Below are 24,326 nucleotides of genomic sequence, written 5' to 3'. Positions count from 1 at the left end.
GCAAAGAAGCAGGGAATGTGACCCCCAAACTCCTGCTTCCCCAATGAGTATGCCACCCCTTCCTCTGTATGCCCCTCATAACCGGCTTGCCAGTGGAACCCAGGGCAGCAGCTCCTCACCTAACTGCCTGCTCTCCCTGAGGGCATATTCTTGCTTAAATAAATCCTCACTTTACTTGCTTAACCGCCTGTCTCATGCCCAACTCTTGGCATGAAGAGCAAGCACCTTCAATTCACTGGGAACCCAATGAGAATTTACACATGAGGAAGAAAGGAACAAACACAGTTCTCTTAAAAACTAGTGGAGAAATACATGTTTTCTGTTAATAGGAAAGACTGGGTTACATAAGAAGCCGTGAAATTGAGAAAAACCATGACTTGCTTTACTGTTCTGGAACCAAACCCACAGTATCCCTGTATTTTGAAGATCACCCAACTGTTAAACACTTAAGAGTTTTATGGGTTTTTCATGAACATGTACTCAGGAAAAAGTAATCGGTTCAGTTTGGGGTTCGAAACTTCGTTTGCTTTACCCTTCGTTTTAAGGATTTGACTCACCAATCTGATATGTTAGATACTAAAAGCAAACCTTTCATGCCCCGTAGGATTTTATGAAATACAGTACTTTAAGGCCAGCCAAGAAAAATTAAACATAAAATGCTGTGGTCATTGAGACATCCTCGCTCCCTCCCTAATATCTGCATTACACATTAACCAGAGTTCCTCAAAGACAGATTGCCTTCCTGATCATAAAGGTCAATTATTTTACCTTCCTCTGACACTTATGCTGCAACTTCTTAAAAAGAATACTGTTCTTTCCCAGCTCTGTACTGGGATCATGTTGACTTGCTGCTCACTTTGTACCTGCTTACCCAGACTACGTATCCCTGCTGATCTTCATGTAAAATATCTGTATGTCACTTTGATGTGATATACTGTCCTTTCTCTTCAAAATGGATGTAACCATGCCTTTGACTTCTAACAGGTAGAACAGTCCTCAGAACTTTCTGAGTCTGTCTCCTGAGTTATAATCCTCAGTTTGGCTCAAATAATACTCTCCTTCCCCTTAACTTCATTTTTGCTGTTCCCTTAAAAGGATATTGCAGATTTCTGTACTAGTTTTGCAGATTCCAATTTGGCTTAAAGTTTTTACACTCAAGTTTCTTCCCAAATTTTAAGCATTACTAATTAAATGTCACCTGAGGTCACTGACAAAAAACCCTTAACCCTCCAGATAACTCTATACTTATGAGTATATTACGAAACCCTTTGTGTTACATCAAGCACACCAAAATAAAGTTGAAATCAGTATTACTTAAAATGTTTCCCAATGTTTTAAAATCTAGGGGTACTAACTTTCACTAAGATATATATACTCAGAAAAGTTAACTGGTTCCACTTACGTTTAGTGGAAAATTGGTTTTATAACCATTATTCCCACGTTGGTCATCTGCCACTTGAATATGGATCAGAAAATAGATACTTAACCTCAAGATTTCTTAAACTCTTTACAGTCACATGTCTACATTTTCCTCTCATCTATACTATTGCTTTAAAGGGATAAAGACACATCGACTTTCACTAATAATGCAAGCATTGTTTCTCAGCCTTTCTGGAGACTTCTCCAACCTTCTACACGTTTAAGCTTTCAAAAAAAGGAACATGTAATTTCTTTAGCCTAACTGGAAAACAGTCACAGCTTGCGATGGAGAAATAACACATTGCTTAATTTTGAATACATTCATGTACAAAGGAAAAGTTTAGGCAAACAGCACAATTCACCCTCCAAACAAAAGTTTTATGCTTGTTTAACTCAGCAGTGTAATTAACAAGACATATTTCACGAAATTTTTTTACTCTGAAAATTTTGAACATTTGAAACACGACTTCTACTTTTCAATTAACATTAACAACATGAAAGTCCTCTGAATAATTCCATGTTTTCACTTTGTCTGAAAATTCCTAGAGGAAAAGTTAATATATGCCTCTTCCCCACAAACCAACATTTTTCTTTTAGTAGTATTCAAGCATCAATTAAGGAAAACAACTTAAACTTTTCCTTTGTAACGAACATTTGGTGCATAACTGAGTGTTATTTTTAATATCTGCTTCGGCCCTCTCTTTCAGATTGGCTTCCCGCATAACCTCGTCTGGAAGTCCCACAAACTGAGCTACTGTATGGGTCACGGGGAGCAAGGTACTCCCTATTGACAGAGGGTGGAAACCCTCATTGTTCCTGTCTTCTACGCTTTCGACCACTTGAATAAGTATTACTTTGCCTGCTGGAGTAACCTTCCAGACCTCCTCCATATCCATCTCTCATATTGCTATCACAGCGACTGCTTCCACCGTAAGTCACAGGGGCCCTTCGTGCTGCTGGTGCACCACGGGAGTCACATGGGAAGTTACTGATTGATAAACAAACGCTAAAATTACAGATTTTTCTGGTATCGTATCACATGAGTTAAAGTGCTAAATATTTGAAAAGATAAGCTTCATCTCTCTCTGCTATGAAAATATAAACTATGTAGCAACGGTGCAGGGCTTCTACATTTATTTAAAAGAGCGAGCAATATTTTTCAGCCTAAGTAGTTTCTTTGAAAGTAAAAGCCCCTATTTTAGCATTTTTAAATAATCAGTAGAGTGGCAACTTTTAACAAGATTTAGTGGGGCTTCCCTGGTGGCGCAGTGGTTGACAGTCCGACTGCCGATGCAGGGGACACGGGTTCGTGCCCCGGTCCAGGAGGATCCCACATGCCGGGGAGCGGTTGGGACCGTGGGCCATGGCCTCTGGGACTCTGCGTCAGGAGCCTGTGCTCCGCAACGGGAGGGGCCACGATGGTGAGAGGCCCGTGTACCGCACACAAAATAAAAATAAAAAATAATGATCATGTTAAAATTGGTTTTCTGTAATGAGAAAAAAAGATGAGGCTGCCCATTTACCCTTCATAGCATTTTATTTTAAGTGAGCTATTAACAAAACAATTCAAAGGTCTTTAACTTATCTAAAGGGACATGCTAAACATACTTTTACCCTTGAGGAACTGAAGTAAAAGTAGAGTAAACAACGATCTGGTTAAGTCTAATTCTATGACTTACAAGTTGTAACTGGACTCTTACCGTAACTCCCATATGAATCCCTGTAAAAGCTTCCACTTCAATATTCAGAATAATCTCTATCACGATTTCCACCATAGCCATCACGGTCACTGAATTTAAAAGAATGTCATAAATTATGTCATCAATTTAAATTATGTGTCACAATAACATAATTTAAACGAATGTTTTTATTTGATATAAACACAAAATTTTATATTACCTATGTCCTCTAGAGGGATGATCATTCCGAGAATTTGAATGTCCGTAACAACTGTGTGCATAGCATCTACGTGGTGGAGTATAATCCTTGCTGGCTCAGGGGTGTGGATAATCTCTCCTTGACTAACTGAAATAAAGCAGCTAAAATTTTAAATGCAACTTATCATATCCAGAATATTTAAGAACTCAGACAGCAAAAAGACAAAAAATTTTAAATGGGCAAAGGACTTGAATATACTTTTGTTTAAAGAAGATATACAATGAGCAACAAGGACATGAAAACCTGCTCAACATATTTATTAGGGAAATGAAATTCAAACCCAAAATGAAATATCTACTTTGCACATATCACACTGGCTATAATTAAAAATAGACAAATAGAATATATCAAGTGTTGGTGCAGAGGCAGAGAAACAAACCAAGTATATGTGCATGGCAGAAATGTAAAATAGTACAGGCTCTGTGGCAAAGATTAGCAGTTTCTTAAAAAATTAAAGAATTCCTATATGTCCCAGGAATTCCACTCCTTAAGTATATATACACTCAAAAAGAATTGAAAACAGGTACCCAAATGCTTGTACCGGAGTATTCATGACAGCATAATGATGGGAATAACTCACACAGATGGATAAACAAACCATGTTAACCACACATACAATGGAATATTTAGTCAGCCAAAAAAACAAAAAGGTCTGAAGTACTGATTGACGCTACAGCATGAATGATCCTTGAAAATATTTATGCTAAGGGAAAGCTGGATAATAAAGGTCACATATTGTTTGCTTCCATTAGTATGATATATTCAGGATTAGATAAATTCATAGATAAGGACACAGGTGGGTACCTACCAGGGACAAGGGGGCAGAAATTGGGTGTGACTGCTTATTAATTTTATTTTGGGGTAATGAAATGTTTTGGAACTGAACAGAGCTGGTGGTTGCATAACACTGTTAAGTGTGCTAAATGTTACTGAATTGTTCACTTTTAAATGTTCAATTTTGTGTTAGGTAAATTTCAACAAGAACAACAAAACTAACCATGACTTAATTCATATACTGTGCTTTCTATTACCTATCTTTAGTAGCATAGCCACCATCTCTGTGACATATAGCCAACTCTCCGAAAAGAGACTGGCTCTCTATGAGCAGGACCTCCATAATTTTGTCTTCCATGTGATACTGAACCTTTAATTTAAAAATGCTTATGTAAGTATCTCAAAATTGACAGTAATGTTTCAAAGAAAAATCCAAAAGACTGATAGCCTTCCACTCTCTAAAATCATTTTAAAAAACTACTCCTTCTAAAATTCCATTTATGCACATTTTCGTTTCCCTTTCAATGTTACCACTGAACATTGTATTTTCTGACATCTCCTGTTCCCCATACATTTGGCATACCCTTTAAATTACCAGCAGTAGGGAACACTTCTCAAACTTGGAGCAAAACATTAATTTTTGGTAAGTACTGTCACATATTCAATCACCAAGTGGTTGGCTCTCTCCTTTAAGTGCACAACCTTAATTATTGACCTTGTATGATGATAGCAACAGTGACTTCTATTGTTTATTAGCAATAAAGGGCTCATTTGAAAAACACTGTACCGCTTCCAAAATATGAAACTATCTCCCATAAATAATGTTCTCTTCATGTGTTAATTCTTATTCCTCATTCCTGGAGGTCACTAGGACCTTGTTTGTTCTCTTCTCTTGTTTGTTCCCTAGGCTAACCATCTAATAATGGAAAGGGTAGGCTTCTTAGCTTCTGTTGTGTTTTGAAGTCAATATAGTGCTACATTTGGCTTCATTCATCGTCTACACGTAAAATGGCAATTTGATAATGGCTGTTTCAAGTCTGTACCATATTAAGGATCAGAAAACAGTGCTAAAAAAGTTAAGAGCACCAACTACAGTTCATATGGCAAGTTTCAATTATTGTTTATAATAATTAATAAAACCAGGTAGCCAATATACATAGCTAAACTAGTCTACAGACCAGAACATTCTCTCACAGGACATAGTTTTCATGAAAATTCTGATACTGAAGCTATGTGATAAAGAAGCCTACTAACCAAAAAGTGTTAGCAGCAACTTAAATTAAGAGGAATTCTATAGCAAACATGGACTTACAAGCAATGTTTTCCCCACAGCAGTGCTAATCACCTATTACATCTATAATCAAAAACTGAGAAATTATTTCCCAACCACAAATCAATAAATAAATTAGTGATTGGTTAACATGTTCATATACTTCTCACTTTCCATTCTGCTTAAACATTCTGTTTAAAAATAGCTCACTTTCATTAATCAGAAACAACTGTCTCTGCATTATATAGCATTTACCTTGTCTTCCCACCCCACTGCTGCTTCGTCTCTGAGCACATCTCTTAGGAGGAGGACCTCCACTTCTCGAAGATTGTCCTCTTTTAACTGGAAAGGCTCCCCTGGAAGAACTCGCGTTGGGACTAGGAGTATGCCCACCACGACCTGTGTTTAAATGAAATCTTTTTAGTTAAGTAGAATCAACATTTTTTCATTGGGCTAGTTTCACTTATTGTTATAAATTTTCACTCAACAATTACTCCAGTCTTCAGCTTTCCTATCTGTCTAAACCAATATGATTGTTTCCTCATATGACACATAAGTTAGTAGAGTTCAAAGACTTACCGTAAAAGTCAGTTTGGAAAATCGAGGAAAAAGCTAAAGAACCACTGGTATGAAAGCGGTTTGGGGAGAAGAGAGAGAGTACAGGAAAACCTGGATAAATTAAATGTAAAACTGAATTGTTCATCATTTTAGGAGGAAGATGGTAAGTTATTAGTTATATAATTCTGGTGTCAAGGAAGCTTTTAAAAAACACAACATCCTAGGTATAAATCAAAACATTAAAAAGAAAAAAAGATGAATAAAAAATGCATTACCTAAAAGTTAAGTATATACATACAAATAACTCCCTTTGCAGGAGAATATCTGCTTATAACTTTACACTTGGTCCAGTATCCCTAGTTCTGCATCCATGGATTCAACCAACCTTGGATCATGCAGTGATCTTATATGTAGTTATTGAAAAAAAAATCTGCTTGTAAGTTGATCAACAGTTCAAGCCTGTGTTATTCACAGATCAACTCTTAATGTTAATTTCTCAGTGAAAGGGGCTACGTTCTGTTCAATTTTAATAGTATTTAAGAAATGCACACTAAATACTGAAAATTTATGTGTTACCTTTCTAACCAGAAAGATGTTTAGGTATATTCCAATTCCCCTGTATTGCCACAGGCAAGAAAAAAATGAGTATTCTTACACATGGCAGAATATGAACTGGTCAACTTTTCTCAAGATCAAGATAGCGGGAAAAGAACAAAACTGTGTTATCTTAAAATGGGCACACCCTTTAACTGAACTTTCCAAAAACATTTCCTAAAATTCACACATGTAATTATCACAAAAAGAAACTAAATGTTTTATTTCTGAAGACTGGTTATGGTTAATAGATGAAGCAAAGCTTGTTAAATATATATAGCGGTGGGGGGTGGGGGGAAGGGATGAGCCACAGGGGAGGTAGGGAAGATGGAAGATGTGGAGGTGGGGGAGGGGTGAACAGAGAAAGTCGCGAGAGAATCTCGCAGGAGAAACTCTAAAGAAAACTGCAACAGCAGAATGTGTTCTCTACTTTTTACTGCATACCTTTTCCAGTTGCTTTAATTTAATCAATATAAAGGAGAAGGGCTTCCCAGGTGGCGCAATGGTTGAGAGTACCCCTGCCCATGCAGGGGACGCGGGTTCGTGCCCCGTTCCGGGAGGATCCCACATGCCCCTGAGCTGCTGGGCCCCTGAGCCATAGCCGCTGAGCCTGCGCGTCTGGAGCTTGTGCTCCACAACCGGAGAGGCCACAACGGTGAGATGCCCGCGTACCGTAAAAAAAAAAAAAAAAAAAAAGGAAAGGCATTTTGGGGTAATAACGTGAAGCTCCAGGTAATCAGTAGGGAGAGTGCAGGGATTTCTTGATAGATGAAAAATGGGGAGGACCAGATCATGAAGCATTTTGCTTGCTATGCAGATATGCTACTTACTTAATTTTTTTAGTGGAACTGTTAGAATAATCTGAAACAGAAAGATGAATGTCTAGAAGATATAATGCATCTGGTGATTTCATATGATACGAAGTCAGGCAGACAGAAAATAATCTAAACTTCAAAATTTAGTAGTTATATGAAACTGGGTAAGCTACCTAAACTCTTAAATTTACCCAGTCTACGAAAACAAGATGATAAAGAATTATCAGATAGGGTTATTGTGAGGTTAAATGATGTACTGAGCACATACATTGAGCACAACGCCGAAAACATAATTCAGGGTTCAAAACAAAATATTGTAATTACTTTTATATGAAGTGGGAGCCTGAGGTTAATTTGTAATCCTGCCTTTTTTGGAGACTGGTCAAAATCATAAAACTGTTTTGGTTTTTGGTGTTTTTTTTTTGCGGTATGACGGCCTCTCACCGTTGTGGCCCCTCCCATTGCAAAGCACAGGCTCCAAAAGCCAGTCTCAGCGGCCATGGCTCACGGGCCTAACCGCTCCGCGGCATGTGGGATCCTCCCGGACCGGGGCACGAACCCGTGTCCCCTGCATCGGCAGCCGGACTCTCAACCACTGGGCCACTAGGGAAGCCCAGACCTGTGGTGTTAATGCTTTGCATTGGTAGTGTCTTAATCGTATATTAACCATTATTGAGCACTTGAGAAAACTATGCAATGAAATGTGTTCATGTAAACACCAGTTGATCAGTTGATGGTGATCAGTTAGTATTTCTTGGGACACTTTCCATAGTCTAGATAGATAACAACTCTATGAATTATACAAAAGCTGATCTTTAAATCGGGCAAAGTTATAACTGTTCCCTAATTTAGGGGTTTTATGGTTTCTACCTAATATGTAGGCCAACCGGCAGCTTCCAAGCAAGTCTACTGGAAGGGACAAGTTCAGTATATAGTAGGAAATCAAAGAATTGTTAGTATTTCAATAATGATTGTTTAATATTTTAGTCCTCTGCTTGACAGGAAAGAAACACGAGAGGAAAAACAATTGATATGAAATCTCAGATGGTGTCTGAGAAAATCATCTTACAGAGGTTTGGATATCACTCATTCATGAACAAAATTAAATCTGGATGTTAAGCATGTTTTTCAGTGACTGCAATGCAATTAAAGGACTGTGAGGTTAAGATTACTGTAATTGCTACAGCAGGCGAGTAGCTAGATATGAGCAGAGTAATGGAAGAGGGGCCAGGTGGCAGGAAATCAAGCACCTGGTAAAGAGCAGAGGTCCATGGGCAGACAAAGAAAAACAAGAACCTCCAGACTGACAGGAAACTGCACATTTTCGGTGGTAAGTGTCCTGAAGGCAGACAAAGAGAGATGAGGAAAGACAGGACTCTCCTACTTCCAAATGTAACCTGTTGCTCATTATGCTCTCCTTACAATAAAATTAGCCTTGCAGACAAGCAGCACACACCATGCAGTGAGGCCATGACACTTCTGACTAAGCTAAATAAGGACAAAAATCCCTTCTGGAGCTGCAAAGAAGCAGGGAATGTGACCCCCAAACTCCTGCTTCCCCAATGAGTATGCCACCCCTTCCTCTGTATGCCCCTCATAACCGGCTTGCCAGTGGAACCCAGGGCAGCAGCTCCTCACCTAACTGCCTGCTCTCCCTGAGGGCATATTCTTGCTTAAATAAATCCTCACTTTACTTGCTTAACCGCCTGTCTCATGCCCAACTCTTGGCATGAAGAGCAAGCACCTTCAATTCACTGGGAACCCAATGAGAATTTACACATGAGGAAGAAAGGAACAAACACAGTTCTCTTAAAAACTAGTGGAGAGGGCCTCCCTGGTGGCGCAGTGGTTGAGAGTCCGCCTGCCGATGCAGGGGATACGGGTTCGTGCCCCGGTCTGGGAGGATCCCATATGCCGCGGAGCGGCTGGGCCCGTGAGCCATGGCCGCTGGGCCTGCGCGTCTGGAGCCTCTGGGTACCGAGCCCGTGCTCCGCGGTGGCAGGGGCCACAGCAGTGAGAGGCCCGCATACCGCAAAAAACAAAAGTGCAAGCGGAACAAACTGGCGCCCGGCATACGCTCCACTACCCGCAAGTGAGAGTCAACAGCAAAGAGGGTACGCCGCTAATCACAGTTAAGTTATCTACTCAATATTCCCTCCCGCAGCATTTCAAACCTAGCTCCACCCCCACCCCCAACTTCTCAATTCACGGACAAATTCCAGGAACTTCACTGCCTTTTCATCGCTGCCTTGGCAACTGATTCTCCAGGAGAACAAACATTAAACGTACTGTTCAAGAACAACTGATAGACTTCTCGAGACACTGTCTATTCAGACATATTTATACAAACACCACTTACTCGGCTCTTATCTCTTACAGTAAAAGCCTGAGAGAAAAATCAAAATCTGAATTACCACGCTTTCTCTGGTAACAGGAGAACATATAGGTGTCAACTCTTTCTCCTGAGGTATAAATTATTCTCTCCTCCCTAAAATGCCGAATTTCTTACCTTATTTTGTCCTCCTCTTCAGAAGTCCTCCTTCCGCGTCTCTTCAGACGACCGTTAACTAAACTAAGGCTCGAGAGCAAGCGCTCTACTTCTAGAAAGAGGCTAAGGAACCAGATGTAGCGGTGGGTGGGGGAAGGGATGAGCCGCAGGGGAGGTAGGGAAGATGGAAGATGTGGAGGTGGGGGAGGGGTGAACAGAGAAACTCGCGAGAGAATCTCGAGGGAGAACTCGCGGGAGAAACTCTAAAGAAAACTGCAACAGCAGAATGTGTTCTCTACTTTTTACTGCATACTTTTCCCAGTTGCTTTAATTTAATCAATATAAAGGAGAAGGGCTTCCCAGGTGGCGCAGTGGTTGAGAGTCCGCCTGCCCATACAGGGGACACGGGTTCGTGCCCCGGTCCGGGAGGATCCCACATGCCCCTGACCTGCTGGGCCCCTGAGCCATGGCCGCTGAGCCTGCCCGTCCGGAGCTTGTGCTCCACAACGGGAGAGGCCACAACGGTGAGATGCCCGCGTACCGTAAAAAAAAAAAAAAAAAGGAAAAGGCATTTTGGGGTTTTAACGTGAAGCTCCAGGTAATCAGTAGGGAGAGTTCAGGGATTTCTTGATAGACGTAAAATGGGGAGGACCAGATCATGAAGCATTCTGCTTGCTATGCAGATATGCTACTTACTTAATTTTTTTAGTGGAACTGTTAAAATAATCTGAAACAGAAAGATGAATGTCTAGAAGACATAATGCATCTGGTGATTTAATATGATACGAAGTCAGGCAGACAGAAAATAATCTAAACTTCAAAATTTAGTAGTTATATGAAACTGGGTAAGCTACCTACACTCTTAAATTTACCTAGTCTACAAAAACAAGATGATAAAGAATTATCAGATAGGGTTATTGTGAGGTTAAATGACGTACTGAGCACATTGAGCTGAAAACATAATTCAGGGTTCAAAACAAAAGTGTGATAATATTGTAATTACTTTTATATGAAGTGGGAGCCTGAGGTTAATTTGTAATTCTGCCTTTTTTAGAGACTGGTCAAAATCATGAAACTGTTTTTTTTTGTTGTTGTTGTTGCGGTATGCCGGCCTCTCACCGCTGGGGCCCCTCCCGTTGCGAAGCACAGGCTCCGGACGCGCAGGCTCAGAGGCTATGGCTCACGGGGCCAGCCGCTCCGCGGCATGTGGGATCCTCCCGGACCGGGGCACGAACCCGTGTCCCCTGCATCGGCAGCCGGACTCTCAACCACTGGGCCACTAGGGAAGCCCAGACCTGTGGTGTTAATGCTTTGCATTGGTAGTGTCTTAATCGTATATTAACCATTATTGAGCACTTGAGAAAACTATGCAATGAAATGTGTTCATGTAAACACCAGTTGATCAGTTGATGGTGATCAGTTAGTATTTCTTGGGACACTTTCCATAGTCTAGATAGATAACAGCTGTATGCATTATACAAAAGCTGATCTTTAAATCAGGCAAAGTTATAACTGTTCCCTAATTTAGGGGTTTTATGGTTTCTACCTAATATGTAGGCCAACCGGCAGCTTCCAAGCAAGTCTACTGGAAGGGACAAGTTCAGTATATAGTAGGAAATCAAAGAATTGTTAGTATTTCAATAATGATTGTTTAATATTTTAGTCCTCTGCTTGACAGGAAAGAAACACGAGAGGCAAAACAATTGATATGAAATCTCAGATGGTGTCTGAGAAAATCATCTTATAGAGGTTTGGATATCACTCATTCATGAACAAAATTAAATCTGGATGTTAAGCATGTTTTTCAGTAACTGCAATGCAATTAAAGGACTGTGAGGTTAAGATTACTGTAATTGCTACAGCAGGCGAGTAGCTAGATATGAGCAGAGTAATGGAAGAGGGGCCAGGTGGCAGGAAATCAAGCACCTGGTAAAGAGCAGAGGTCCATGGGCAGACAAAGAAAAACAAGGACCCCCAGACTGACAGGAAACTGCACATTTTCGGTGGTAAGTGTCCTGAAGGCAGACAAAGAGAGATGAGGAAAGACAGGAATCTCCTACTTCCAAATGTAACCTGTTGCTCATTATGCTCTCCTTACAATAAAATTAGCCTTGCAGACAAGCAGCACACACCATGCAGTGAGGCCATGACACTTCTGACTAAGCTAAATAAGGACAAAAATCCCTTCTGGAGCTGCAAAGAAGCAGGGAATGTGACCCCCAAACTCCTGCTTCCCCAATGAGTATGCCACCCCTTCCTCTGTATGCCCCTCATAACCGGCTTGCCAGTGGAACCCAGGGCAGCAGCTCCTCACCTAACTGCCTGCTCTCCCTGAGGGCATATTCTTGCTTAAATAAATCCTCACTTTACTTGCTTAACCGCCTGTCTCATGCCCAACTCTTGGCATGAAGAGCAAGCACCTTCAATTCACTGGGAACCCAATGAGAATTTACACATGAGGAAGAAAGGAACAAACACAGTTCTCTTAAAAACTAGTGGAGAAATACATGTTTTCTGTTAATAGGAAAGACTGGGTTACATAAGAAGCCGTGAAATTGAGAAAAACCATGACTTGCTTTACTGTTCTGGAACCAAACCCACAGTATCCCTGTATTTTGAAGATCACCCAACTGTTAAACACTTAAGAGTTTTATGGGTTTTTCATGAACATGTACTCAGGAAAAAGTAATCGGTTCAGTTTGGGGTTCGAAACTTCGTTTGCTTTACCCTTCGTTTTAAGGATTTGACTCATCAATCTGATATGTTAGATACTAAAAGCAAACCTTTCATGCCCCGTAGGATTTTATGAAATACAGTACTTTAAGGCCAGCCAAGAAAAATTAAACATAAAATGCTGTGGTCATTGAGACATCCTCGCTCCCTCCCTAATATCTGCACTACACATTAACCAGAGTTCCTCAAAGACAGATTGCCTTCCTGATCATAAAGGTCAATTATTTTACCTTCCTCTGACACTTATGCTGCAACTTCTTAAAAAGAATACTGTTCTTTCCCAGCTCTGTACTGGGATCATGTTGACTTGCTGCTCACTTTGTACCTGCTTACCCAGACTACGTATCCCTGCTGATCTTCATGTAAAATATCTGTATGTCACTTTGATGTGATATACTGTCCTTTCTCTTCAAAATGGATGTAACCATGCCTTTGACTTCTAACAGGTAGAACAGTCCTCAGAACTTTCTGAGTCTGTCTCCTGAGTTATAATCCTCAGTTTGGCTCAAATAATACTCTCCTTCCCCTTAACTTCATTTTTGCTGTTCCCTTAAAAGGATATTGCAGATTTCTGTACTAGTTTTGCAGATTCCAATTTGGCTTAAAGTTTTTACACTCAAGTTTCTTCCCAAATTTTAAGCATTACTAATTAAATGTCACCTGAGGTCACTGACAAAAAACCCTTAACCCTCCAGATAACTCTATACTTATGAGTATATTACGAAACCCTTTGTGTTACATCAAGCACACCAAAATAAAGTTGAAATCAGTATTACTTAAAATGTTTCCCAATGTTTTAAAATCTACGGGTACTAACTTTCACTAAGATATATACTCAGAAAAGTTAACTGGTTCCATTTACATTTAGTGGAAAATTGGTTTTATAACCATTATTCCCACGTTGGTCATCTGCCACTTGAATATGGATCAGAAAATAGATACTTAACCTCAAGATTTCTTAAACTCTTTACAGTCACATGTCTAAATTTTCCTTTCATCTATACTATTGCTTTAAAGGGATAAAGACACATAGAATTTCACTAATAATGCAAGCATTGTTTCTCAGCCTTTTTGGAGACTTCTCAAACCTTTTATATGTTTAAGCTTTCAAAGAGGAACATATAATTTCTTTAGCTTAACTGGAAAACAGTCACAGCTTGCGATGGAGAAATAACAGATTGCTTAATTTTGAATACATACATGTACAAAGGAAAAGTTTAGGCAAACAGCACAATTCACCCTCCAAACAAAAGTTTTATGCTTATTTAACTCAGCAGTATAATTAACAAGACATATTTCATGAAACTTTTTTACTCTGAAAATTCTGAACATTTTAAACACAAATTCTACGTTTCAATTAATATTAACAAATATGCAAGTACCTTGAATAATTCCATGTTTTCATTTTGCCTGAAAATTCATAGAGGAAAAGTTAATATATGCCTCTTCCCCACAAACCAACATTTTTCTTTTACTAGTATTCAAGCATCAATTAAAGAAAACAACTTAAACTTTTCCTTTGTAAGGAATATTTGGTACATAACTGAGTGTTATTTTTAATATCTGCTTCGTCCCTCTCTTTCAGATTGGCTTCCCGCATAACCTCGTCTGGAAGCCCCACAACCTGAGCTACTGTATGAGAGTCACAGGGAGCAAGGTACTCCCTATTCACGGAGGGTGGAAACCCTCGTTGTTCCTGTCTTCCACGCTCACGACCACTTGAATAAGTATTACTTTGGCTGCTTGAGAAACCTTCTGGACCTCCTCCATATCCATCTCTCGTATTGCTCTCACAGCAACTGCTTCCAGCGTATGTCAGCGGGACCCTTCGTGCTGCTGGTGTAACACGGGAGTCAACAGGAATGTTAATGATTGATAAACAAACTTTACACATTACAAATTTTTCTGGTATCATATAACATGACTTGAAGTGCGAAATATTTGAAAAGATAAGCTTTATCTGTCTCTGCTATGAAATTATAAAGTATGTAGCAACGGTGAAGGGCTTTCTCATTTATTTAAAAGAGAGAGCAATAGTTTTCAGCCTATGTAGTTTCTTTGAAAGTAAAAGCCCCTATTTTAGCCTTTTGAAATAATCAGTAGAGTGGCAACGTTTAACAAGATTTAGTGGGGCTTCCCTGGTGGCGCAGTAGTTGACAGTCCGCCTGCCGATGCAGGGGACATGGGTTTGTGACCCGGTCCGGGAGGATCCCACATGCCAGGGAGCGGTTGGGACCATGGGCCACGGCCGCTGGGCCTGCGCATCAGGAGCCTGTGCTCCGCAATGGGAGAGGGCACAACGGTGAGAGGCCCGTGTGCTGCAAAAAAATAAATAAATAAAATAATAATACTAATGTTAAAATAGTTTTTTGGTAATGAGAAAAAAAGATGAGACTGCCCATTTACCCTTCATAGCATTTTATTTTAAGTGAGCTATTAACAAAACAATTCAAAGGTCTTTAACTTATAAAAAAGGCTATGCTAATCATAGTTTTACCTTTAAGGAACTGAAGTAAAAGTAGAGTAAACAACGATCTGGTTAAGTCTAATTCTATGATTTACAAGTTGTAACTGGACTCTTACTGTAACTCCCATATGAATCCCTGTAAGAGCTTCCACTTCGATATGCAGAATAATCTGTATCAGGATTTCCACCATAGCCATCACGATCACTAAAGTTAAAAGAATGATATAAATTATGTCATCAATTTAAATTATGTGTCACGGTCACATAATTTAAAAGAATGTTTTTATTTGATATAAACAAAAAATTTTATATTACCTATATCCTCTAGAGGGATGATCAATCCGAGAACTTGAATGTCCATAATAACCGTGTGCATAGACTCTACGTGGCGGAATATAATCCTTGCTGGCTCGGAAGCTTGGATAATTTCTCCGTGAATAACTTAGATAAAGCAGATAAAGTTTTAAAGGCAACTTATCATATCCAGAATATATAAAGAATTCAGACAGCAAAAAGACAAAAAATTTTAAACGGGCAAAGGACTTGAATATACTTTTGTTCAAAGAAGATATACAATGACCAACAATGACATGAAAAGATGCTCAACATATTTATTAGAGAAATGAAATTCAAAACCAAAATGGAGGGCCTCCCTGGTGGCGCAGTGGTTGAGAGTCCGCCTGCCGATGCAGGGGATACGGGTTCAGGCCCCGGTCTGGGAGGATCCCATGTGCCGCGGAGCGGCTGGGCCCGTGAGCCATGGCCGCTGGGCCTGCACATCCGGAGCCTGTGCTCCGCAACGGGAGAGGCCACGGCAGTGAGAGGCCCGCATACAGCAAAAAGAAAAAAAAAAAAAAAAAAAAAAAAAACCAAAATGGAATATCTACTTTGCACCTCTCAGACTGGCTATAATTAAAAATAAACAAACTGAATATATCAAGTGTTGGTGCAGATGCAGAGAAACAAATCAAGTATATGTGCGTGGCAGAAATGTAAAATACTACCGGCTCTGTGGAACAGATCAGCAGTTCCTTAAAAAATTAAAGAATTACTATATGTCCCAGGAATTCCACTCCTAAGTATATATACACTCAAAAAGAATTGAAAACAGGTACCCAAATGCTTGTACAGGAGTATTCATGACAGCACCATGATGGGAATAACTCACACAGATGGATAAACAAACCATGTTAATCGCACATAAAATGGAATATTTAGTCAGCCAAACAAAAAAAAAAGGTCTGAAGTACTGATTCATGCTAGAGCATGAATGATCTTTGAAAACATTTATGCTAAGGGAAAGATGGATAATAAAGGTCACATATTGTTTGCTTCCATTAGTATGGTATATTCAGGATTAGATAAATTCATAGATAAGGACACAGGTGGGTACCTACCAGGGACAAGGGGGGAGAAAATGGGAGTGACTGCTTATTAATTTTATTTTGGGGTAATGAAATGTTTTGGAACTGAACAGAGCTGGTGGTTGCATAACACTGTTAAGTGTACAAAATATTACTGACTTGTTCACTTTTAAAGGTTCAATTTTGTGTTAGGTAAATTTCAACAAGAACAACACAATTAACCATGACTTAATTCATATACTGTGTTTTCTCTTACCTGTCTCTAGTAGCATAACCACCATCTCTTTGTGACATATAGCCAACTCTCTGAAAAGAGACTGGCTCTCTACGAGGAGGACCTCCATAATTTTCTCTTCCATGTGATACTGAACCTTTAATTTAAGAATGCTTATGTAAGTATCTCAAAATTGATAGTAATGTTTCAAAGAAAAATCCCAAAGTCTGATATCCTTCCACTCTCCAAAATCATTTAAAAAAACTACTCCTTCTAAAATTCCATTTACGCACATTTTCGTTTCCCTTTCAATGTTACCGCTGAACATTGTATTTTCTGACATCTCCCGTTCCCCATACATTTGGCATAACCTTTAAATTACCAGCAGTAGGGAACACTTCTCAAACTTGGAGCAAAACATTAATTTTTGGTAACTACTGTCACATATTCAATCACCAAGTGGTTGGCTCTCTCCTTTAAGTGTACAACCTTAATTATTGACCTTGTATGATGAGAGCAGTAGTGACTTCTCTTGTTTATTAGCAATAAAGGGCTCATTTGAAAAACACTGTACCACTTCCAAAATATGAAACTATCTCCCATAAATAACGTTCTCTTCATGTGTTAATTCTTATTCCTCATTCCTGGAGGTCACTAGGACGTTGTTTGTTCTCTTCTCTTGTTTGTTCACTAGGCTAACCATCTAATAATGGAAAGGGTAGGCTTTTTAGCTTCTGTTGTATTTTGAAGTCAATATCGTGCTACATTTGGCTTCATTCATATTCTACACGTAAAATGGCAGTTTGATAATGGCTGTTTCAAGTCTGTACCATATTAAGGATCAGAAAACAGTGCTAAAAAAGTTAAGAGCACAAACTATAGTTCATATGGCAAGTTTCAATTATTGTTTATAATAATTAAATAAAAAACCAGGTAGCCAATATACATAGCTAAACTAGTCTACAGACCAGAACATTCTCTCACAGGACATAGGTTTCAAAAAAATTCTGATTTTTTTATTCTGAAAATTTTGAACATTTTTAACACAAATTCTATATTTCAATTAATATTAACACCTATGCAAGTACTTTGAATAATTCCATGTTTTCACTTTGTCTGAAAATTCATAGAGGAAAAGGTAATATATGCCTCGTCCCCACAAACCAACATTTTTCTTTTAGTAGTATTCAAGCATCAATTATAGAAAACAACTTAAACTTTTCCTTTGTAACGAACATTTGGTACATAACTGAGTGTTACTTTTAATATCTGCTTCGGCCCTCTCTTTCAGATTGGCTTCCCACATAACCTCATCTGGATGCCCCACAACCTGAGCTACTGTATGAGAGTCACTGGGAGCAAGGTACTCCCTATTCACAGAGGGTGGAAACCCTCATAGTTCCTGTCTTCCACGCTCACGACCACTTGAATAAGTATTACTTTGGCTGCTTGAGTAACCTTCCGGACCTCCTCCATATACATCTCTCGTATTGCTATCACAGCAACTGCTTCCAGCGTATGTCAGCGGGACCCTTCGTGCTGCTGGTGCAACACGGTAGTCAACTGGGAAGTTAATGATTGATAAACAAACTTTAAACATTACAAAATTTTCTGGTATCATATAACATGACTCAAAGTGCTAAATATTGGAAAAGATAAGCTTTCTCTGTCTCTGCTATGAAAATATAAACTATGTAGCAAGGGTGAAGGGCTTTCATATTTATTTAAAAGAGAGAGCAATATTTTTCAGCCTAAGTAGTTTGACAGTAAAAGCCTCTATTTTAGCATTTTTAAATGATCAGTATAGTGGCAACTTTTAACAAGATTTAGTAGGGCTTCCCTGGTGGCTCAGTGGTTGACAGTCCTCCTGCTGATGCATGGGACACGGGTTCGTGCCCCGGTCCGGGAAGATCCCAAATGCCGCGGAGCGGTTGGGACCGTGGGCCACGACCGCTGGGCCTGAGTGACAGGAGCCTGTGCTCCGCAACTGGACAGGCCAGTATGGTGAGAGGCAGAAGTTCTGCAAAAAAAATTTTTTAAAAATAATAATAATGTTAAAATAATTTTTCTGTAATGTGAATAAAAGATGAGACTGCCCTTTTACCCTTCATAGCGTTTTATTTTAAGTGAGCTATTAAGAAAACAATTCAAAGGTCTTTAACTTATAAAAAAGGCTATGCTAAACATAGTTCTACCTTTAAGGAACTGAAATAAAATTAAAGTAAACAATGATCTGGTTAAGTCTAATTCTATGATTTACAAGGTGTAACTGGGCTCCTACCGTTACTCCCATATGAATCCCTGTTAGAGCTTCCACTTCGATATGCAGAATAATCTCTATCACGACTTCCACCATGGCCATCACGATCACTAAATTTAAAAGAATGTCATAAATTATGTGATAAATTTAAATTATGTGTCACGATCACATAATTTAAAAGCATGTTTTTATTTGATATAAACACAAAATTTTATATTACCTATGTCCTCTAGAGGGATGATCATTCCAAGAACTTAAATGTCCATAATAACCGTGTGCATAGATTCTATGTGGCAGAGTATAATCCATGCTGGCTCGGGAGCTTGGATAATTTCTCCTTGAATAAATTAAATAAAGCAGATGAAACTTTAAATGCAACTTATCATATCCAGAATATATAAAGAATTCAGACAGCAAAAAGACAAAAAATTTTAAACGGGCAATGACTTGAATATACTTTTGTTCAAAGAAGATATACAATGAGCAACAAGGACTTGAAAAGCTGCTCAACATATTTATTAGGAAAATGAAATTCAAAACCAAAAGGAAATATCCACTTTCCACTTATAAGACTGGCTATAATTAAAAATAAACAAACAGAATATATCAAGTGTTGGTGCAGATGCAGAGAAACAAATCAAGTATATGTGCGTGGCAGAAATGTAAAATAGGGTGCTTCCCTGGTGGCGCAGTGGTTGAGAATCCGCCTGCCGATGCAGGGGACACGGGTTCATGCCCCGGTCTGGGAAGATCCCGCATGCCGCGGAGCGGCTGGGCCCGTGAGCCATGGCTGCTGAGCCTGCGTGTCCGGAGCCTGTGCTCCACAACGGGAGAGGTCACAACAGTAAGATGCCCGCGTACCGCAAAAAAAAAAAAAAAAAAAAAAGAAATGTAAAATAGTACCGGCTCTGTGGAAAAGATTAGCAGTTCCTTAAAAAAATAAACAATTACTATATGTCCCAGGAATTCCACTCCTTAAGTATATATACACTCAAAGAGAATTGAAAACAGGTACCCAAGTGCTTGTACAGGAGTATTCATGACAGCACCATGATGGGAATAACTCACACAGATGGATAAACAAACCATGTTAATCGCACATAAAATGGAATATTTAGTCAGCGGAAAAAAAAAAGTCTGAAGTACTGATTCATGCTAGAGCATGAATGATCTTTGAAAACATTTATGCTAAGGGAAAGCTGGATAATAAAGGTCACATATTGTTTGCTTCCATTAGTGTGATATATTCAGGATTACATAAATTCATAGATAAGGACACAGGTGGGTACCTACCAGGGACAAGGGGGGAGAAAATGGGAGTGACTGCTTATTAATTTTATTTTGGGGTAATGAAATGTTTTGGAACTGAACAGAGCTGGTGGTTGCATAACACTGTTAAGTGTACTAAATGTTACTGAATTGTTCACTTTTAAATGTTCAATTTTGTGTTAGGTAAATTTCAACAAGAACAACACAATTAACCATGACTTAATTCATATACTGTGTTTTCTCTTACCTATCTTTTTTTTTTTTTCTTTTTTTTTCTTTTTGCGGTATGTGGGCCTCTCACTGTTGTGGCCTCTCCCGTTGCGGAGCACAGGCTCCGCAGTCGCAGGCCCAGCGGCCATGGCTCACGGGCGCAGCCGCTCCGCGGCATATGGGATCCTCCCAGACCTGGGCACGAACCCGTATCCCCTGCATCGGCAGGCGGACTCTTAACCACTTGCGCCACCAGGGAGGCCCTCTTACCTATCTTTAATAGCATAACAACCATCTCTTTGTGACATATAGCCAACTCTCCGAAAAGAGACTGGCTCTCTACGAAGAGGACCTCCATAATTTTCTCTTCCATGTGATACTGAACCTTTAATTTAAAAATGCTTATGTAAGTATCTCAATATTGACAGTAATGTTTCAAAGAAAAATCCAGAAGTCTGATATCCTTCCACTCTCCAAAATCATTAAAAACAACTACTCCTTCTAAAATTCCATTTATGCACATTTTCATTTCCCTTTCAATGTTACCACTAAACATTTCATTTTCTGACATCTCCCATTCCCTATACATTTTGCATAACCTTTAAATTACCAGCAGTAGGGAAAACTTCTCAAAATTTGATCAAAACATTGATTTTTGGTAACTACTGTCACATATTCAACCACCAAGTGGTTGGCTCTCTCCTTTAAGTGTACAACCTTAATTATTGACCTTGTATGATGAGAGCAATAGTGACTTCTATTGTTTATTAGCAATAAAGGGCTCATTTGAAAAACACTGTACCACTTCCAAAATATGAAACAATCTCCCATAGATAATGTTCTCTTCATGTGTTAATTCTTATTCCTCATTCCTGGAGGTCACTAGGACCTTGTTTGCTCTCTTCTCTTGTTTGTTCACTAGGCTAACCATCTAATAATGGAAAGGGTAGGCTTCTTAGCTTCTGTTGTATTTTGAAGTCAATATCGTGCTACATTTGGCTTCATTAATATTCTACACGTAAAATGGCAATTTGATAATGGCTGTTTCAAGTATGTACCATATTAAGGATCAGAAAACAGTTCCAAAAATGTTAAGAGCACAAACTACAGTTCATATGGCAAGTTTCAATTATTGTTTATAATAATTAATAAAACCAGGTAGCCAATATACATAGCTAAACTAGTCTACAGACCAGAACATTCTCTCACAGGACATAGTTTTCATGAAAATTCTGATATTGAAACTATGTGATAAAGAAGCCTACTAACCAAAAAGTGTTAGCAGCAACTTAAATTAAGAGGAATTCTATAGCAAATATGGACTTACAAACAATGTTTTCCCCACTGCAGTGCTAATCACCTATTACATCTATAATCAAAAACTGAAAAATTATTTCCCAACCACAAATCAATAAATAAATTAGTGATTGGTTAACATGTTCATATACTTCTCACTTTCCATTTTGCTTAAACATTCTGTTTAAAATAGCTCACTCTCATTAATGAGAAACAACTGTTTCTGCATTATATAGCATTTACCTTCTCTTCCCACCCCACTACTGCTTCGTCTTTGAGCACATCTCTTAGGAGGAGGACCTCCACTTCTCGAAGATTGTCCTCTTTTAACTGGAAAGGCTCCCCTGGAAGAACTCGCGTTGGGACTAGGAGTATGTCCACCACGACCTGTGTTTAAATGAAATCTTTTTAGTTAAGTAGAATCAACATTTTTTCACTGGGAAAGTTTCACTTATTGTTATAAATTTTCACTCAACAATTACTCCAGTCTTCAGCTTTCCTATCTGTCTAAACCAATATGATTGTTTCCTCATATGACACATAAGTTAGTAGAGTTCAAAGACTCACCGTAAAAGTCAGTTTGGAAAATCGAGGAAAAAACTAAAGAACCACTGGTATGAAAGCGGTTTGGGGAGAAGAGAGAGAGTACAGGAAAACCTGGATAAATTAAATGTAAAACTGAATTGTTCATCATTTTAGGAGGAAGATGATAAGTTATTAGTTATATAATTCTGGTGTCAAGGAAGCTTTTGAAAAACACAACATCCTAGGTATAAATCAAAACATTAAAAATAAAAAAAGATGAATACAAAATGCATTACCTAAAAGTTAAGTATATACATACAAATAACTCCCTTTGCAGGAGAATATCTGCTTATAACTTTACACTTGGTCCAGTATCCCTAGTTCTGCATCCATGGATTCAACCAACCTTGGATCACGTAGTGATGTTATATGTATTTATCGAAAAAAAGAATCTGCTTCTAAGTTGATCAACAGTTCAAGCCTGTGTTATTCACAGATCAACTCTTAAATGTTAATTTCTCAGTGAAAAGGGCTATGTTCTGTTCAATTTTAATAGTATTTAAGAAATGCACACTAAATACTGAAAATTTATTTGTTACCTTTCTAACCAGAAAGATGTTTAGGTATATTCCAATTCCCCTGTATTGCCACAGGCAAGAAAAAAATGAGTATTCTTACACATGGCAGAATATGAACTGGTCAACTTTTCTCAAGATCAAGATAGCGGGAAAAGAACAAAACTGTGTTATCTTAAAATGGGCACACCCTTTAACTGAACTTTCCAAAAACATTTCCTAAAATTCACACATGTAATTATCACAAAAAGAAACTAAATGTTTTAGTTCTGAAGACTGGTTATGGTTAATAGATGAAGCAAAGGTTGTTAAATATATGCAAGTTTTTGAAATGCAAAGTGCTTTTCCTCCTTTTCTTACTAAGTAGAAAACTTCTCTGAAAAAATCCAAAAAAAGGCATTTTCAACGACTTTCTCCTCTAATACACACACACAAAGAAAACATACATACGTCTGAAGCAGAGCTTTTTACTCTTTTCCTGGATCAAAGACACCTTTTAGAATCTAAAGCTCTATTTATTTCCCTCAGGTATTTTCCCAAATGCATACCAGAGACCCAGGTAGAAAAGCCTCATATCAAAATGACAATGGAGATTTGCTTAGATGTCTGAACACATATACTTAAGACAAATACTGCAAGGTGAAACCTAAAATATGAAGTGTTTAGCCCTGAATTGTGGATATTCTGAGTGACTTTTATTTTCTGTTGTGGAGTTTTCAAGATTCTCTAGGATGTTTATGATGCAATAAGGCTACTCTCAGAATAAAATTAACCAATGTATTTTTAACAGATTATGAATGAATCATTGATTTAAACTCATATCAAGTTATTGGTCCTAAAGTGAAAAATTCTAATGTATGATCGACAGTAGGAAACTCTGTAGAAAAATCCTCGAAGAAAAGAGGCAATTAGTAATAATGGTAAAAGAGACTGAATTTACTTTAAAATTTATGCTATTCCCCTGTAAGGTGATTAACTTTTTGCACATTACCTAGTTAAGTCATTTTATAACTACAATAATTCTTCACCACTTAGAAATACTTCTGACTATCAATGTGATTCATCATCTGATAGTTCTTACACACTACTTTGCTCATAAAGGATGGAATAAAAACTGAGAGGTTTCTATACAGTTAAACCTACTATTTTTCGGTCCTCTGGTTGCAGCCTTGTATTTGAAAACATTACCCAGGTGTCCTCCAGGTGAGGGATGCTCTCTTGCGCTCCCACTTCCTCCTCTTCCATTTCCTCCTCTTCCATTTCCTCCTCTTCGATTTCTTCCTCTTCCATGTCTCGGATTTCTCAGATGGCCCCTGTTTCTTGCAGGAGGTTGTGGTCTCTGTGTACCACCGCTTTCAAAAGATGGTTTGTTGGCTTGCTCTACCTTAATTGCCTTTCCATCCAAAGACTAAACAGATTAAGTATAACATTAATAACATCGCATCAAATTTATTTACTACTGCTCTAGTTCAAGATCAGTATTTTTTCCCCAAAGCAAACATTTTCTTCTGAAATGATGGTGTCCTTCACCATGCCAGATAAATGAGACTTAATTAG

At 38.6% G+C, this 24,326-nt stretch overlaps 1 protein-coding gene across 1 annotated transcript; it reads right to left on the bottom strand.

Annotated features, from left to right (window-relative positions):
- Positions 1 to 15,179: 15,179 nt before the first annotated feature.
- LOC132482971 (RNA-binding motif protein, X chromosome-like) lies at positions 15,180 to 24,014 on the bottom strand (the record flags this gene model as incomplete). The annotated part of the gene is made up of 5 exons (XM_060088241.1): positions 23,958 to 24,014; positions 21,913 to 22,056; positions 16,677 to 16,780; positions 15,372 to 15,497; positions 15,180 to 15,261 (listed from the first exon to the last, which is right to left on the bottom strand). Coding segments are annotated over exons 1-5 (513 nt in total), but the record flags the coding sequence as incomplete, so codon positions are not given.
- Positions 24,015 to 24,326: the final 312 nt, after the last annotated feature.

Source organism: Mesoplodon densirostris (assembly GCF_025265405.1).
Source record: "Mesoplodon densirostris isolate mMesDen1 chromosome Y unlocalized genomic scaffold, mMesDen1 primary haplotype SUPER_Y_unloc_1, whole genome shotgun sequence".
NCBI classification, from domain to species: domain Eukaryota; kingdom Metazoa; phylum Chordata; class Mammalia; order Artiodactyla; family Ziphiidae; genus Mesoplodon; species Mesoplodon densirostris.
This window is presented reverse-complemented; position numbering and strand designations above follow the sequence as displayed.